The sequence below is a fragment of the Podarcis filfolensis genome (genome assembly GCF_964270895.1).
Source record: "Podarcis filfolensis genome assembly, chromosome: 2".
Lineage (NCBI taxonomy): Eukaryota > Metazoa > Chordata > Lepidosauria > Squamata > Lacertidae > Podarcis > Podarcis filfolensis.
In genome coordinates this window covers 19603889-19620465 of record NC_139605.1, presented here as the reverse complement: position 1 = coordinate 19620465, position 16577 = coordinate 19603889, and the positions used below count along the sequence as shown (strand labels likewise).

At 46.9% G+C, this 16577-nt stretch overlaps 2 protein-coding genes across 5 annotated transcripts in view; both read right to left on the bottom strand.

Moving 5' to 3' along the window:
* BRPF1 (bromodomain and PHD finger containing 1) overlaps positions 1 to 4915 on the bottom strand; it is a 42685-nt gene extending 37770 nt beyond the window's left edge. For all 3 annotated transcript variants that reach the window (XM_083600310.1, XM_083600312.1, XM_083600305.1), the window contains exon 1: positions 4712 to 4915. The gene's annotated coding sequence lies outside the window, so the exon portion shown is untranslated. The remainder of the gene's footprint in view (positions 1 to 4711) is intronic.
* Positions 4916 to 8042: 3127 nt separating this feature from the next.
* CPNE9 (copine family member 9) overlaps positions 8043 to 16577 on the bottom strand; it is a 33113-nt gene continuing 24578 nt past the window's right edge. For both annotated transcript variants that reach the window (XM_083601939.1, XM_083601940.1), the window contains 7 exons: positions 16211 to 16257; positions 15126 to 15307; positions 11131 to 11258; positions 10139 to 10241; positions 9114 to 9171; positions 8711 to 8784; positions 8043 to 8601 (listed from right to left, as the gene is read on the bottom strand). In XM_083601939.1, coding sequence (XP_083458065.1) covers positions 8449 to 8601; positions 8711 to 8784; positions 9114 to 9171; positions 10139 to 10241; positions 11131 to 11258; positions 15126 to 15307; positions 16211 to 16257 — 745 coding nt within the window. In that variant the 3' untranslated portion in view covers positions 8043 to 8448. The remainder of the gene's footprint in view (positions 8602 to 8710; positions 8785 to 9113; positions 9172 to 10138; positions 10242 to 11130; positions 11259 to 15125; positions 15308 to 16210; positions 16258 to 16577) is intronic.

The following is a 16577-nucleotide window of genomic DNA, read 5'->3' as shown; positions in this document are numbered from 1 at the left end:
TTTTAGCAAAGAGACTGAAAAGAGTGTTGATGGAGGAGATTCATGGGGACCAAGCGGGCTTTCTCCCGAAAAGGCATTTGTCGGACAATGTAAGGAATATAATTGACATTTTGGAAAAGTTGGAAGTGAATATAAATACCAAGGCGGTTTTGATTTTTGTGGATGCCGAGAAAGCCTTTGATAATATTTCTTGGAGTTTTATGTTGAAGAACCTCCGGGGGATGGGGGTAGGCCAAGGGTTTGAAAATGGTATAGGTGCAATATACTCTGAACAGAAAGCGAAACTAATTGTAAATAATGTGGTTACAGAAGAGTTCAAGATTGAAAAAGGGACACGTCAGGGGTGCCCTATCTCCCCACTACTTTTTATATCGGTCCTGGAGGTTTTGCTTAATATGATTAGGAGGGACCAGTTGGTTAAAGGGATTCAGGTCGGAGCTAAACAATATAAACTGAGAGCATTTGCAGATGATTTAGTACTTACATTGCAAGAGCCAGAAGCTAGCACGAAAAGAGTTTTGGAAATAATTCAAGAGTTTGGTCAAATGGCAGGATTTAAATTGAATAAGTCTAAGACAAAGGTTTTGGAGAAAAATTTGACACAGATAGAAAAAGAAAGGTTTCAGAACGAGACAGGGTTGACTGTGGTTAAAAAAGTGAAATATTTGGGTATAAATATGACAGCTAAAAATGTGAATTTGTTTAAAGATAATTATGAAAAAACTTGGAGAGAAGTGAAAAAAGATTTGGAGATTTGGTCCAATTTAAAGCTTTCCTTGTTAGGCCGAATTGCAGTTATAAAAATGAATGTATTGCCAAGAATGTTGTTTTTGTTCCAAGCATTGCAAATAATTGATAAAATGGATTGTTTCAAGAGGTGGCAAAAAGATATATCTAAATTTGTCTGGCAGGGCAAAAAGCCCAGAATTAAATTTAAGATATTAACGGATTCAAAGGAAAGAGGGGGGTTTGCCCTGCCAGACCTTAAATTGTACTATGAAGCGGCAGCTTTCTGCTGGCTGAAAGAATGGCTGCTTCTTGAAAACACAGACATTTTGGATTTGGAAGGGTTTAACAATATTTTTGGGTGGCATGCATATTTGTGGTATGACAAGGTTAAAGCACATAAAAGTTTTAAAAATCATATTGTCAGAAAAGCACTATTAAATGTATGGGTTAGATATAAAGACTTGCTGGAAAATAAAACTCCAAGGTGGCTGTCGCCAATGGAAGCTAAGGCAGTTAAAAAGTTAAATATGGAGTCCAAGTGGCCAAGATACTGGGAAATTTTGGAAAAGGAAGGGGACAAACTGAGATTGCAGAGTTTTGAGAAATTAAAAGGGAAGGTGAGAGACTGGTTGCACTATCATCAAATAAATGAAGCGTTTAAACTGGACAGTAAAATTGGCTTCCAGGTGGAAAAATCAAAATTGGAGACAGAACTGTTAGAACCCAGTACTAAGAATTTGTCAAAAATGTATAATGTGCTGCTGAAATGGAATACACAAGATGAAACGGTTAAATCGGCCATGATTAAATGGGCTCAGGACATTGGTCATAATATTTTGTTTGCTGATTGGGAAAAGTTGTGGACCACCGGGATGAAATTTACGGCATGTAATGCCTTAAGAGAAAACATTATGAAAATGATATATAGGTGGTACATAACCCCAGTCAAGCTTGCAAAGATTTACCATTTGCCTGACAATAAATGTTGGAAATGTAAAGAAACTGAAGGTACATTTTTTCATCTTTGGTGGACTTGCCCGAAGATTAAGGTATTCTGGGAAATGATCTATAATGAACTTAAAAAGGTATTTAAATATACTTTCTCCAAGAAACCAGAGGCCTTTCTCTTGGGTATTGTCGGCCAAGGGGTGTTAAAGACGGATATAACTTTCTTTATGTATGCTACAACAGCAGCTAGAATACTTATTGCGAAGTACTGGAAGACGCAAGAGCTACCCACACTGGAAGAATGGCAGATGAAGGTGATAGACTACATGGGCTTGGCAGAAATGACGAGCAGAATCCGAAACCAGGGAAGAGAAGCAGCGCAAGAAGAATGGAAAAAATTCAAAGACTATTTAAAGAAATACTACAAAATTAATGAAAGTTAGAATGATGTTGGACTGGAAAGTAAATGGTTACTATTAGCTATGGTTAAGACAAGGAGAATAAGGAAGACTAGTCTAAATTTAAATTAAAATAAGGGAAGATTTGCTGAGCAATCGATAAGAATTTGGAATACAGAAAAGGGAGGCATGAGGAAGTCGGGGAAGAAAGGTATAAGAAATTAGGATATGAAATGGTACATGTTTTTTGTTTTGTTTTTGTCTTTGTATGTTTATGTATGTTGTGTTTATATGGAAAAAATAAAAATATTATAAAAAAAAAAAAAAACAAATTTCGCCAATCAGCCAAGAAGCTCAATGAGTGACCTGAGGCCAAGTCATTCTCTATCTCAGTGAATTCATGTTTTGTACACATGTGGGCAGAGAAGGGAGCGGGCTCCAGGTTCAGTGATTGTCATTTCCCTGTCTGAAATCTCGGAGACCTGGAGCCAAACCGCGTAGATAATTGCTGGACCAGTGGTGACCTGACTCAGAATAAAGCAGCTTCCAATGTTCCTAAGAAAAAAATAAGTAATAAAATACTGTATCGTCACTCAAGTGCTGCAAAAAAAATAAAATAATCTTCCTATTTCCATGTCAGGAAAAATAAGGAAAAACAACCTGATCTTCATTTGAGCTGCCTAGTCTTGGAGCCTGCTGTTACATCAGGGGCCTCTTAGTGAGTCAATTACTCCCATTAATCACAGAACCTTAAGGAAAGAATCTATAATTATTACATGATGTTTTTTAATAAAGCCATGGTGGAGGCTGTGAGCTGAGGCAAGCTGTTTATTTACCATTTCAAGCATATCTTGACCCAAAGGCTGAGGACTTGAGATTGGTCACTGAGAATACTCTTTGGAGGGGAGTATTTCGCTTGAGAAAGGGATGGCTCTCTCCCCCTAGAGTTTGTCTTCACTGGTCAATTCGTTCTTTTGACAAATGCTTATGCCACCATTATGTAGGAACATAAGAACAGCCCTGCTGCATCAGACCAAAAGGCCCATCTACTCCAGCTTCCTGTTTCTTCAGAGCTCAGCCAGATGGCTTCAGGGAGCTAGCAAGCAGGAAGCCCACGGTTGTTTTGTCACTCTTGATGTTGCTGTAGGACTGTTTTTGCTTCTGGGATCTGTTCTTAGGAATGATCATGGTTAAGGAACAACGTCCACGGAACGGGGCCATCCTGAGAATCTGAAATGTGAGTTGTCCTGCTGTGTCACAGGAAGCATAAAACCATATTTTCCTGGTGTGGCATAGTCCAGGTTCACATATAAACCCATAGCTAAGATCAAGTAAGCCAACAACAAGCTTCTGGGATAGCTCAATTGGTAGAGCTTGAGACTCTGGATTCCAGGGTTGTGAGTTCAAACCCATGCTGGGGAAATTTTTTTTTGCATTGCAGGGGGTGGATTAAATGATTTTAGTGGTCCCTCCAATTCTACATTTCTTTGATTCTTATTTTCCTGAACAAACTATAATGAATAAACCATAGTTGAGATACTGGTCTGGATTTGCATGTAAGACTAACTCACTCACTAAGGTTGATTTAAACCAGGGTTTAATGTTACGTGCAAACCAGGTCGTAGTTGCTAACAGGTGAGGCCCAGTGAACCTAGATTAGACAACAAGCCGACTGCCAGCCTATGTGTGCATAGCTGTGCACCCCTGTTTATTTACGTACGAGAAGATTTAGGAGACGTTGCAGATTATTTATTACAAATATACTAATAGTACAATCCTATGAAGGCCTACTTAGAAGTTAGTCCTATTCAGTTAAAGGCTACTTGCTCCAAGGTGAATGTGTAGGATTGCAGCTGTTGTAAATAAAAATATGCTCTTTTCCCTTATGGGGTATCCAAGAGCCCATATAGAGTCCTTACATAGGTTCCCTATTGGTAGGAGAAAATAACAGAGGCCAACCAGAGAATATTGAGAAGCAAAGCAGCTAGTAAGCTCGATCTTTATTGATCTGTTGCAACAGGGTGCTCCCCTCACTCGCAGGAAAGGAGGAGGACCCACAAAAATGCTGTGCAAGGGCTTATAAAGACTTTTGAAATTCCCACCCTGCAGATCAAGACCACCCCCAGAAACATCATACATACATCATGTGAGGGGTGTAACCTAAGACCACCCCTCAGATACATCACACCTTCACAAAAAAAAAAAAACACTGTCTAAAACAGAACATTTGCATGTTGTTTTTCTCCTGTCGCAGTTTATCTCCTGTCTGGCAAGTTACTTGATTGGATTGCCTTGGGAGCCTGGCCATTCTTTTGTAGTGGTAAAATACTTATTTCCTGGGGCAGGTCACAGGCTCAGATTTGTGAGGAAAGAGACAATGGGGAGACTTTTCCAGTTTGACCTTGCAGAGAAAACATTTGGTCAGTTTAGTAATCAAAATGGTTCCAGGTTGGTCTTCCTGCGCTGATCTATGTATGTGCGGTTATGAACATTACCATATATCTAAGACCATAAAATTCCTACCACACAGCCTAAAAGCTGTCCTGAATTTCTACCATGGCTAGGGTCAAAAAAGAGCAGAGAAACAAACTTATTTTGTTGGGAAATCCAGGAATTTAGACAAACTCAGGACTGACCTGGGAGAAATGTATGAACACTCTTTCTTCTTGGGTATCTCTTTAAGGAACACTTTTCTAGGCAGCTGTAGCTAGGCAGATCTAGAAATTCCTTGTTAGTTCCTAAAAGCAGCCTTGCGGACCATTCTTAACATTTGTGTTTGAGCGTTTGGCCACTTCCTATATTCGCCCAGAGGTTGTCATTTTCTGCTTACACCAGTTGCCATGGAACCAAGGTACCCTCGTCACGATGACGCTAAAGCGGAATGTCCTGTTTCTAACTGAAAGTGGCCATTTTGGTGGTGGTGGTGACTAATGCCAGGCAAATGTAGGATCAGACTGTCTTTCTCTATGTGAATCATCCTCCTTCTCCACAAACTGAGGTTTTTCTAGAACAAGAAGAGACAGCTCTTTGTCACTCTAGCCTGTTCTTAGCTCCTATTTATAGTAATCAGAACATAAGATGCTGTCTTTTACAGTCAGGCCAATGGGTCAACCTAGAGTAGGACTCCCCAAGCCCATGGGCCAAATTTGGCCCAGCATGGGTCCCACTTTGGCCATTTACTCCAAACCACGCCCACCAGGCTGGCTTTCGGGTGTTTGCGATGCACTGCACAAAGGAAGCTGTCGTCTGTGCATGCACAACGGCCATCTCAAATAAACATTCACACTGTGAGGAAGCCCAAAGTGAGCGGGGCTTAAATTTTCCAGCTGGATTGAAGCTGGCCTGAGGGAAAACACACACACATTCGACAACAGTATTTGTCAAGAAAGTACAGGGCCGATGCGGACTGTGGCAAACACCGTGTGAATGTGGCTTGAAAAACAAGCCGTGGCAGCACACTGGGTGTGGGGTCTGTTATGTACTGAAGTCCTCACCCTGGGCCAGCAGGGGGATACTGTAGATAGTTTTCACTCAGGTCCACGTATGCAAATAAGGGATTGAAAGTGACGTTCAGTGATTGGATAGTTACAGAAAGTGGTTACTGTTGCGTTGTAGTGGAGCTCTGTATAAGCAGGCTGGCTGAACCCTTCAGTTCAGTTCTGTTCTGGCCTGTGAATAAACAAGAGCTGCTTGAAGAATCGCTGTGTCGTCTGATATGTTCACCCACAACTTAACAGGGTCAGTGGTAGTGTGAACACACCCTTGGTTGGCAGTGCCTGTCATTGGCTCTGCGGTGCCCCCTGCTGTTGGCCTCCTTGCTTTCCGCCCTATCAGATCACCTGCCACCATTGCTTCCTATGCAGTTAAGGGTTTGCACACCGCCAAGGCCGTTTGCTAAGCATACTGCCTGCCTGCCACGAAAAACTGCCCAGCAATCGAGCCCCTCTCCTAGTTACCTGCACCTTCTTGGCCAAAGACCAAAGGTGGACCCCCAGCCAGGGATGCAGGAGGAGTGGGGGGTGATGGCGATGATGGGAAGCCTTTGAAGGGTGGTCCGCCTGCCGCATCAGATGAGCGGAGGCATCCTGCCAGCTTCTGCTGTTCCATGTTTTATTCAGGCAGGCTCAGCCCTGGGCTGCGCTTTCGCTTCCTGAGAGCACAGATAAAGTAGGCCAAACGCCCTGCCGCGGGAATACTCCCTTCCCATCTGCTTGCTGGCTTCAAACAATTGAACCTCACCAGGCTGGGCCGCTGCCGCTGCTGTGCACCGCAATATCCCTCCTGGAGAGTCTGCAGAGGGCGTCTTAGGGGGCTGGAGAATTGCTGCATCGGTGGAAAGAAGCTCCTAGCTTATAGGCTTACAATATCAGGGTTTCCCCATCTGTCAGGGAAATGAAAGATTTGTCCTAAAACTTAGGTCAGAGCCACACCAAACATTTCAAGCACATGGGCTCCCCCACCAAGGAATCCTAGGAACTGAGGTTTGTTAAGGGTGCTGGGAATTGTAGCACTGCTGAGGGGCAAACTATAGTTCCCAGTGTTGTTTGTGTGTGTGTGTGAAAGCCATATGCGTTTCATGTGCTTTCATGGTATGGTGTATATATCCTTAGTCTGCAAAAGAAGAACCCAGCAGTGTTCAGTTGCTGTTCTCAAGGTGCCATTGGGCAAATGGGATATTTGGCCTGGGCTCTGGCCATGGAAGAAGCTTCTGCTTCAAAGGGCTTGGAAAAGCAGGTGCCTGTATGGCTAGAAAACTCTATGCCTTTTAAAATGTTACCATGGTCTGGTATATGCCATCTACCCTAAGCTCTGATCTTTTCTGAATTAAGCTATAATATGAAGAAAATGTGTGGGACGTGGGTGGCGCTGTGGGTTAAACCACAGAGCCTAGGGCTTGCTGATCAGAAGGTTGGCGGTTCGAATCCCCGCAACGGGGTGAGCTCCCGTTTCTCGGTCCCAGCTCCTGCCAACCTAGCAGTTCGAAAGCACGTCAAAGTGCAAGTAGATAACTAGGTACCGCTCCGGCGGGAAGGTAAACGGCATTTCTGTGCACTGCTCTGGTTCGCCAGAAGCGGCTTAGTCCTGCTGGCCACATGACCCAGAAGCTGTACGCCGGCTCCCTCGGCCAATAAAGTGAGATGAGCGCCACAACCCCAGAGTCGGCCACGACTGGACCTAATGGTCAGGGGTCCCTTTACCTTTACTTTATGAAGAAAATAAGTTTTGCCTTCCTTGTCTCTGTTGCCAGTGCTGTGGTTTCTTGTCCAAAATCCCCACATCCCGGTGGCTTCATCAGATTAGCAATTCATTTTGTACTCGGGGCTGCGGTGGAGTTGCTATCAGTAAAATGAATCTTAAAAAAGCCCTGCAACTTTACTAGTTCCCAAAGTGGGATAAGCAAGAGGCCTACCTCTTGAGAGGGTCTTTAATTGGGAAGCATAGCCTGAGATGGCAGAAAGCCACAACTCCACAGCTGGTTCACCCCACTGGGACAACTACCCTGTAACATAATAGAGTTATAGAATTGTGTAAAGTTGGAAGAGAACCCGAGGGTCATCTAGTCCAACCCCCAGGAGTGAAGGAATCACAGCTAACGAATCCCTGACAGATGGCCACCCAACCTCTGTTTTAAAACCCTCCAACGAAGGAGAATCCACCACCTTCCAAGGTAGTTATTCCACTTTCAAACAGCTCTTGCCGCCAGAAAGTTCTTCCTGATGTTTAGTCGGAATCTCCTTCCTTGTCATCTGAACCCATCGGTTCGGGTCCTACCTTCCAGAGCAGCAGAAAACAAGCACGCTCCATCTCCCATTTGACAGCCCTTCAGATATTTGAAGATGGCTATCATATCATCTCTCGGTCGTCTCTTATCCGGGCTAATCATACCCAACTGCCTCAACCGTTCCTCACAAGGCTTGGTTTCCACAATCCCTCATCGACAACAACAACACACGCACGCAAGAGAACCTGGGACCAAGGATGGTTTATTGTCGATAACCAGGCAGAAACAGAACTCGGTGGCGCCTTATTTAGCGAACCTGAAGAAAAACATCGTCCCTGGCTGCCCTCAGCGAAATGCAGGCTTCCTTCCAAACTCCTTCCTGGTCCGTGCCCCTTGCCAAGGGCTGGTTTGTGAACTCTGGTGCAATCCCTTGGGAGATTCTGGGTGGGTTCATCATGCTTTTGTGCTGGCATCTCCGAGGGCACCTGTGCAAGGCAGGGAGGTCACGCCCCGGCCCACCTCCCACAGAGAGAGCTGTCCCAGCCACCCGGCCCATTGGGGACAGCCAACGTTGCCCAATTGGTAGGAGTCGTCTCAGTCCCAGCCGGAGCGGAACGCCCTCATTGGCTCAGGCTACGGCAGAGGGCGGAGCTACTGCGGACTAGCAGAAAGGGGCTTGATGTCGCGGGTCTTCATGTAGGAAAGGAGCTGCTCGGGGATTTCGGCCAGGACGTCCTTTGCCAGGCGTGCCATGCTCAACACGTGGTTCCCAGAATGGTCCACGTAATCCCGGAATGGCACAAACTGGGCAGAAAGAGAGAGAAGGGGGTAGGTGCTTGGCCAGATCCCGCCCCCCAAAACCCACCACCCTTTAGCATCGCTGATCCATCCATGCTCTCTGGGAAAGAGTTACCTGTACAATGTCTCTCTCAGCATAGCGCCCCCTGGAGGAGACTCGCACTTCATCTCCGTCCAGCTCTTCCATAGCTGAGGATCACACAAGAATGAATTACTGCTAAGATTCGTTGCCATCCTCCTTGGGTTGCTGCCCAAGTACAGGGCACCTACAAAAGCCCCTCTTCCCTGCATGCAACCCAGCTCCACAAGGCCCTAGTCATTGGCCTTGCAGTGTGGCCTTCGGTGGTGGCCCTCTCGCCGCTTTGTGCTTTGGCTCACAGGCGCGTGCGAAGTGCCGAAGCATAGCAAGCCACCGACTTTGTCGTCGTGTCACCCTGTCGGACCGGGTTGGTCCAGGTCCACCCAACACAATTCCCATCGTTGGCCCATCACACATCTTGGATCAGGGCAACACTTACCCAGAAAATCAGCCGGCCCTACTCCCACGATGATGATAGACATTGGCAAAGACGAGGCCTGTGGGGAGAACCGCATTGTCTGAGATGCATCCCACATGCATAGCTGTCAACTTTCCCCTTTTTTAAAGGTGAAACCCTATTCGGAATAAGGGAATTTTCCTTTAAAAAAGGGAAACGTTGACAGCTATGCCCACATGGTGTTTAGCCTTGCAGATCCAGATCAAGGCCACAAGGAGCCCTGGGCTAATCTAAATCCACACATTTGCAGCTGTGTATGCACACGCAGGTGGCGCTGTGGGTTAAACCACAGAGCCTAGGACTTGCCAATCAGAAGGTCAGCGGTTCGAATCCCCGCACCGGGGTGAGCTCCCGTTGTTCGGTCCCTGCTCCTGCCAACCTAGCAGTTCGAAAGCACATCAAAGTGCAAGTAGATAAATAGATACCGCTCCGGCGGGAAGGTAAACAGCGTTTCCGTGCGCTGCTCTGGTTTGCCAGAAGTGGCTTAGTCATGCTGGCCACATGACCCGGAAACTGTACGCTGGCTCCCTTGGCCAATAAAGCGAGATGAGCGCTGCAACCCCAGAGTCGGTCACGATTGGACCTAATGGTCAGGGGTTCCTTTACCTTTACCTTTATGCACACATGCAAAAACATGTTATGTACAACAGCAATGCACAGTGGACATTGCTACGTATCTTGGCTGCAAAGCTGTTTATCCCTGCTGTGCTGGGACCTCTCAGCCTCATTCTGCCAGCGGTTAATGTCCGCACCATTGCTTATGTAAAGAAGGCCTTTTTATGGGGTTTTGGTGGTGGGCAGTGAGGAAGCCTGTGTTGACCGCTTTATTGCAAATTCAACCGAGAAGGCGTGAGGGCAGGTGGAGACCACCGGTTTCTTCAAGAAGGCACTTAAGGTGACATTGGGAGCTGCTGGTGACCAGCTTTCATGCGTCCCCTTAAGTTTTGAGGGTGTTCCTTTTCTTCCCCACCCATCTCCCAGCATGGAAAGGGAGAGCTTGGACTCACGCTGACAATGGCTTCCTTGGTTTGCAGCATGTCAGAGATGACTCCGTCCGTGATGATGAGCAGGACGTAATATTGGGACCCGTCGGTCTCCTGGGCCGCCAACCTGAGGAAGAGGGAGAATCAAGAGGACCAAGACATGCTTTGCTTCTTCACCACTTCCCACTGCACTATGGAGCTCTGCCCACCAAGCAAACAGAGTTCTCAGCCGGAGAGTTGAAACAGAGGGCATTATTATTACAGTGGTACTTTGGGTTACAGACGCTTCAGGTTACGGACTCTGCTAACCCAGACCTCGGGTTAAGAACTTTGCTTCAGGATGAGAACAGAAATTGTGCTCTGGCGGCGTGGCGGCAGCAGGAGGCCCCATTAGCTAAAGTGGTACCTCAGGTTAAGAACAGTTTCAGGTTAAGAATGGACCTCCAGAACGAATTAAGTTCTTAACCCAAGGTACCACTGTATTATTATTATTATTATTATTATTATTATTATTATACCCTGCTCATCTGGCTGGGTTTCCCAAGCCACTCTGGACGGCTTGCAGCAGCATATCTAAAAACATAATTAAAAACATCAAACGTTATAAACCTCCCGATACAGGGCTGCCTTCAGATGTCTTCTAAAAATTGCGTAATTCCTTATCTCCTTGACATCTGAAGCGAGGGTGTTCCACAGGGAGGGCGCCACTAACGAGAAGGTTTGGGTTGGCGGTTCCTCCACCTTTCTCTACAGCTGTCCTCAGTGGTTCAAATCACGCTGCTCGGATCGGCCGGGCAACGGGGGATGTTCCCTAAGGCACCACTGAAAACACGCAAGCCCTGGAGCCAGACTGGGCTCCTTTGAAGGCAGAGGTGACTTTCGTCTGGGTGTTGCAACAACTGCATCTTGGAAAGACCAACTCAGAGATGTTCTGCCCCCAGTCCAACGCAAGGCTCCCAAGACGAAGGAGGGCAGGACCTGGTTCGGCGTGCGCTGCTTTTCCGGTGCCCACTTACCGTGCCACCTGGTTGATGACTGGCGCAAAGTTGGTGGGTCCGTATAGCTGCACTGTGCGTAAGCTGTGGAAATAAGATTCCAGCACTCCCTCGATACCCTCGCAGCTGGGGTTGTCTGGGTTGTGATTCTAAGGAAAGAACAGTGCCGTTTAGCAAACACAACAGATCTTATAGGAAGGGAGGTACATGGATATTTTTTGCCAAAATAACCCCAACAACAGGCAGTAACAGGTGAACCCAAAGCCGAGATCTGCAAGATAGGATCTGGTGGATCTCTGGCTCAGCCACCCAGTTCCTACTACCGCCGGGCTATACCAGTGTGCCTCCCTAATCCTGGCTTAGCTAGAGCTAAGACCAGTGGACCTTAAGTGAGGATATTAATAGACAAGATGTTAAATTGTTTTTATATGCAACAACAGCGGCAAGAGTATTGTTGGCCCAGAAATGGAAGCAAGAAGAAATACCAACGAAAGAAGAATGACAGACAAAATTAACGGACTACGCAGAATTGGATAAAATGACAGGAAGGATTCGAAACCTGTGGGACCAGAGATTTACAGAAGATTGGAAGAAATATATGAATTATCTGAAGAGCAACTGTAATCAACAAATTACACTAGTAGGACTACAAGAAGTTTTGTAAGGAGAAATATATGAAACACTGCAAAGAAGAGAGGCATTAGTTATGATATTTGAATCTAATAGTGAAAGTAAGAAATTTAAATTAAGTGAAGAGATTGGAAGATTTTCAGATGTGATCGATGGAAGTCAAAAAAATTGTATAAGATATAAAAGTATCTTTAATAATTGTTGAAAATGATATGTTAATATATATATATATATATAGAGAGAGAGAGAGAGAGAGAGAGAGAGAGAGACCAGTGGACCTTACGTCAGCATAAGCCCTGAAAAGCGGGGAGTGGCAGGGATTGGACCAGGCAGGGGGAACTTAGGCTGGACCCTAACTCTGAGCTTGTCCACACTTCTGCTGGTTCCGTGCCTAGAAAGTGCCTTCTGGCCATGAGTCCGAGTGGATTTACGTTTGCCCTGCAGCTTTCCCCCGGGAGAACACTCTATTTACCGCTGAATCAGAACAAATGGCAAACTGCTGTTTTCCCAAGGAGAGCGTCAGGGCAAAGGGAGGTGTGGACGAGCCCCTTTCCAGCTTGGAAACTAACCTAATGGAACTAATGCTTGCCAAAAGGATGGTATTCAAAACTCTTATTTCCATGGCTTGCTTTCCCTCTATCGGGCTTAGGACAGCTCAGCTGGCAGCAATCCCAGCTCCAGAGTTTGGATCAGGTGTGCTTTTATTGAAGGCAGTGCAATCTGGGCTCAGTTCTGGGCACCACAGTTCAAGAAGGACACTGACAAACTGCAACGTGTCCAGAGGAGGGCAACCAAAATGGTCAAAGGCCTGGAAACGATGCCTTATGAGGAACGGCTAAGGGAGCTGGACATGTTTAGCCTGGAGAAGAGGAAGTTAAGGGGTGATATGATAGCCATGTTCAAGTATATAAAAGGATGTCACATAGAGGAGGGAGAAAGGTTGTTTTCTGCTGCTCCAGAAAAGCGGACACGGAGCAATGGATCCAAACTACAAGAAAGAAGATTCCACCTAAACATTAGGAAGAACTTCCTGACAGTAAGAGCTGTTCGACAGTGGAATTTGCTGCCAAGGAGTGTGGTGGAGTCTCCTTCTTTGGAGGTCTTTAAGCAGAGGCTTGACAACCATATGTCAGGAGTGCTCTGATGGTGTTTCCTGCTTGGCAGAGGGTTGGACTCGATGGCCCTTGTGGTCTCTTCCAACTCTATGATTCTATGATTCTAGGTGTGAAACTAGGCTTTCGTTCACCCGCGTTAAAGACCCAGTTTGGCGCCCCTGCCACACACAGGCTGGGAGCCTCAATGGTGCCCCTCTGGAGGCTTCACCCAGGGCAAAACACCCGGCTAGCTTGGCTGTTCTTGCGCATTTAAGAAGTATTCGGAGGCATGAGGAATGGAGACTTTGTGTGCGTGTAAAAAAATTAAGCTTCCTTTCCCCCCTCTCCACAATCCAGTTTTTGTGCTGTGCTGCAGAAGCTCGGTCACACGCATTTGTTGATACCTGTGGCATGTTTCATACCGTAAGCACTAAAAACCATAGAAAACAGGTGGTGAGCAAAACAATATTAAGGATCCTTCCACCACTACTAAACTTTTAGAAAGAGGGGGATTGAGGAACCTCTGTTGGAAGACAAACCCTGAGCTGGAAGACCTGCCCCACTAACCACAGAACAGTGAGCAAGGGGCTTCATTTATTTGGTGGAGAGGGACATGCGTCTATTCTGCACAATCCAGAGATAAAACTTGGCGTTGGAAACAGGTTAGAGGCCTGAGCCCTGGAGTTCTGGCACAAACTCATCGCTGCATCCCATCACCTGTGCTAGTCTTGAAAAGGAATGCAGCACCGACCAGTAACTGGAGCGAAAGAGAAGGAAAATGAAGCCAAGAGTTGGATGTGAGCAGTTGGGTAACTATGGATGCAGATTAGGCAATTCACATCATAATACAAAGGGAGATAAAAAGTGTTTTTTTAAAAAAGCTGGTTTGATGGATATCAACGTCCCTTATAAGGCTGCCTGCCGGTTTGTTGTTGAGTTGTAACATGTCTGTTACTCACAGCAGGGCAAAGGCTTCTGCAGTGGCTCAGAAGCGGAGTGTGTTGTGTGTCGCAGCGAACGTAGTTATTGGCAACAACCTTGAATCTTCTTACTCTTGCAAATCCACCAGGTGTCATTACAGAGAGCAAGCAGCAAGTTTTGACTACACGCTCTGAATTTCTTTTTGGTGTCTATGTAATGGTAGTTTGCTAACTCCCCCTGCCCCACTGCAAAGTTCCTAGGGTGAGATGTCTCGGCAAACCATGTACTTAACCATGGTGCCGCCATCACTGATTTATCAAATTATTTGACAACATTTATATACTGTTTGAATGTACAAAAAAAAAGAGCAAAGAGGGAAAAAAGCAGCACCAAAAACCAAACACTTCTAAGTGCTTTACAACAATATGAAATAAAACATCAAAATGATCCACACAAAATTGTTGTTGCTGTTGTTGGTGGCATACATCTTGGGAGATAATGGAGGTTCGTTCTCAAAACCAGTACCGTATTAGGAAAGTCAGGGGCTTTAGGACAAGCTGTGCTGAGAAGGGCCTCTTTGACTAGGGAGGGAAACTATATATTATGAAAATCCAGAGTCCGAGGCTGGTAAATCTGGCTCTGGTTAAGACAGTCTTGATCTCCGTTGTCAGGGGGAAAAGAAAACCAAGCACAAAACTAGGTACAAATGACTTGACTGTTCCAAAGCCTTTCCACAAACTAACTCAACAGAGCTCAATGACCATTAATGGTCCATGGAGCTCAGCTTGTGAACCTCTGGGGTATACAATGATCCAGGTAAGGTAAAGGTAAAGGACCCCTGACCATTAGGTCCAGTCGTGGCCGACTCTGGGGTTGCGGTGCTCATCTCGCTTTATTGGTCAAGGGAGCCAACAGACAGCTTCCGGGTCATGTGGCCAGCATGACTAAGCCGCTTCTGGCGAACCAGAGCAGCGCACGGAAACGCCGTTTACCTTCCTGCCGGAGTGGTACCTATTTATCTACTTGCACTTTGACGTGCTTTCGAACTTCTAGGTTGGCAGGAGCAGGGACCGAACAATGGGAGCTCACCCCGTCGCGGGGATTCGAACCGCCGACCTTCTGATCGGCAAGTCCTAGGCTCTGTGGTTTAACCCACAGAGATTTCCCTAAAACCCGACTCCACAGATATGCAAAAAACTGCCTCATAAGTCAGGACAATGATCCCTCTAGCCCAGTTTTGCCCTTCCTGACTTGACAGTATGTTTGCTCCTCCAGATGCGAGCAAATGGAGACACCAGGGATTGAATCTGGGGCCATACATACAGCAGGCCCTTCCCATCATTGCAACTGGGGGGGGGGGTTCCCACCTACCAAAGGGAACTGGTGGGACACCTTGCCGTCCGGCGGGACTTTGGCTCCGAAGCCGTAGGCAGGGAAAAGCTTGTCGCTGTCGTAGTCCTGGATGATTTCTCCAACGGCCTTCAGAGCCATGGCGTAGGAGCTGAGCTGGTAGGGGCTCATGTAATGGAGGGAGGTGGGCTGGGAGGGAATCCCTGTGAAAAGGCATTTGGTCAGCCTCCAGAATCCCACAACCCCATCCCCCCAGAAATCCAGCCCCACAGCTTCCCATAGGCTATACACACAGCATTCGGAAACCCATATCAAAAAGCCAGCAACCCTCCGCCATCTTGGCTTGGCTTGGCTCTCTCCCTCCTCTGGGAATTCACAGAACCTTGGGTAGTTCTTCATACTTTCCTTCTTCTCCTCAACGGCACCTTGACTGGCCTAATAAGGTAAAGGTAAAGGGACCCCTGACCATTAGGTCCAGTCGTGACCGACTCTGGGGTTGCAGCGCTCATCTTGCTTTATTGGCCGAGGGAGCCAGCATACAGCTTCCAGGTCATGTGGCCAGCAAGACTAAGCCGCTTCTGGCGATCCAGAGCAGCCCACGGAAACACCTTTTAACTTCCCTCCAGAGTGGTACCTATTTATCTACTTGCACTTCGACATGCTTTCAAACTGCTAGGTTGGCAGGAGCAGGGACCGAGCAACGGGAGCTCACCCTGTCACGGGGATTCGAACCGCCGACCTTCTGATCGGCAAGTCCTAAGCTCTGTGGTTTAACCCACAGCGCCACCCGCGTCCCAATACTTGGCCTAATACTTCCACTTCCACTTCTCCCACAGGTGAATTCCCCTCTTCCTTCACTCCTCAGACACTGGGACAATGGTATTTCTCTCCCCTCACCCTGTCCTGCGACCAATTCTGGTATAGAAGTGTGGAAGTTCTTTGCGGGAGGATTCTCACAGCCCCACATTTGAGAGCGGGGGCAGGCAACCCCACAGAGGTGGAAGGTTAAAGATCTGCCTTTAGCCCAAGGGTCCTCGGCTGCCTGGTTACCGGCAGCTAAACTCTCCCTCTGTTCCCATAGCGACTCACGGCTGTGCTGCACTCACCGTTGGAGGCGGTGAAATCAATGGCGACGGTGAAATTCAGCTGTGTCCTAAGGGGTGGGATGGAGGAGAGAGAGAAATGGATGCTGCCATTCTTGTGAGCCCCCCAAAACACCCTTAGCTGTGTTCTTCCTCATAGGTTAATCCCACCAGCACCCTTCGGTCTCCTGCCGGTACCCCAAAAGCAGAGCCCCAACCTCAAAGGTCTCTGCCAGACCTCAGGCATGTCATCCTCTCAATGCTTCACACACTTGTCTTGTTCTGCCTTCCTGCCTAGTCTCCTCCTGGGCAATACCCAAGAAGCTGTGAAGGCTGGCGTTGGTGCTTCAAGCTCTAAACAACTCAGAGACCAAATATCTGAAGCACAGCC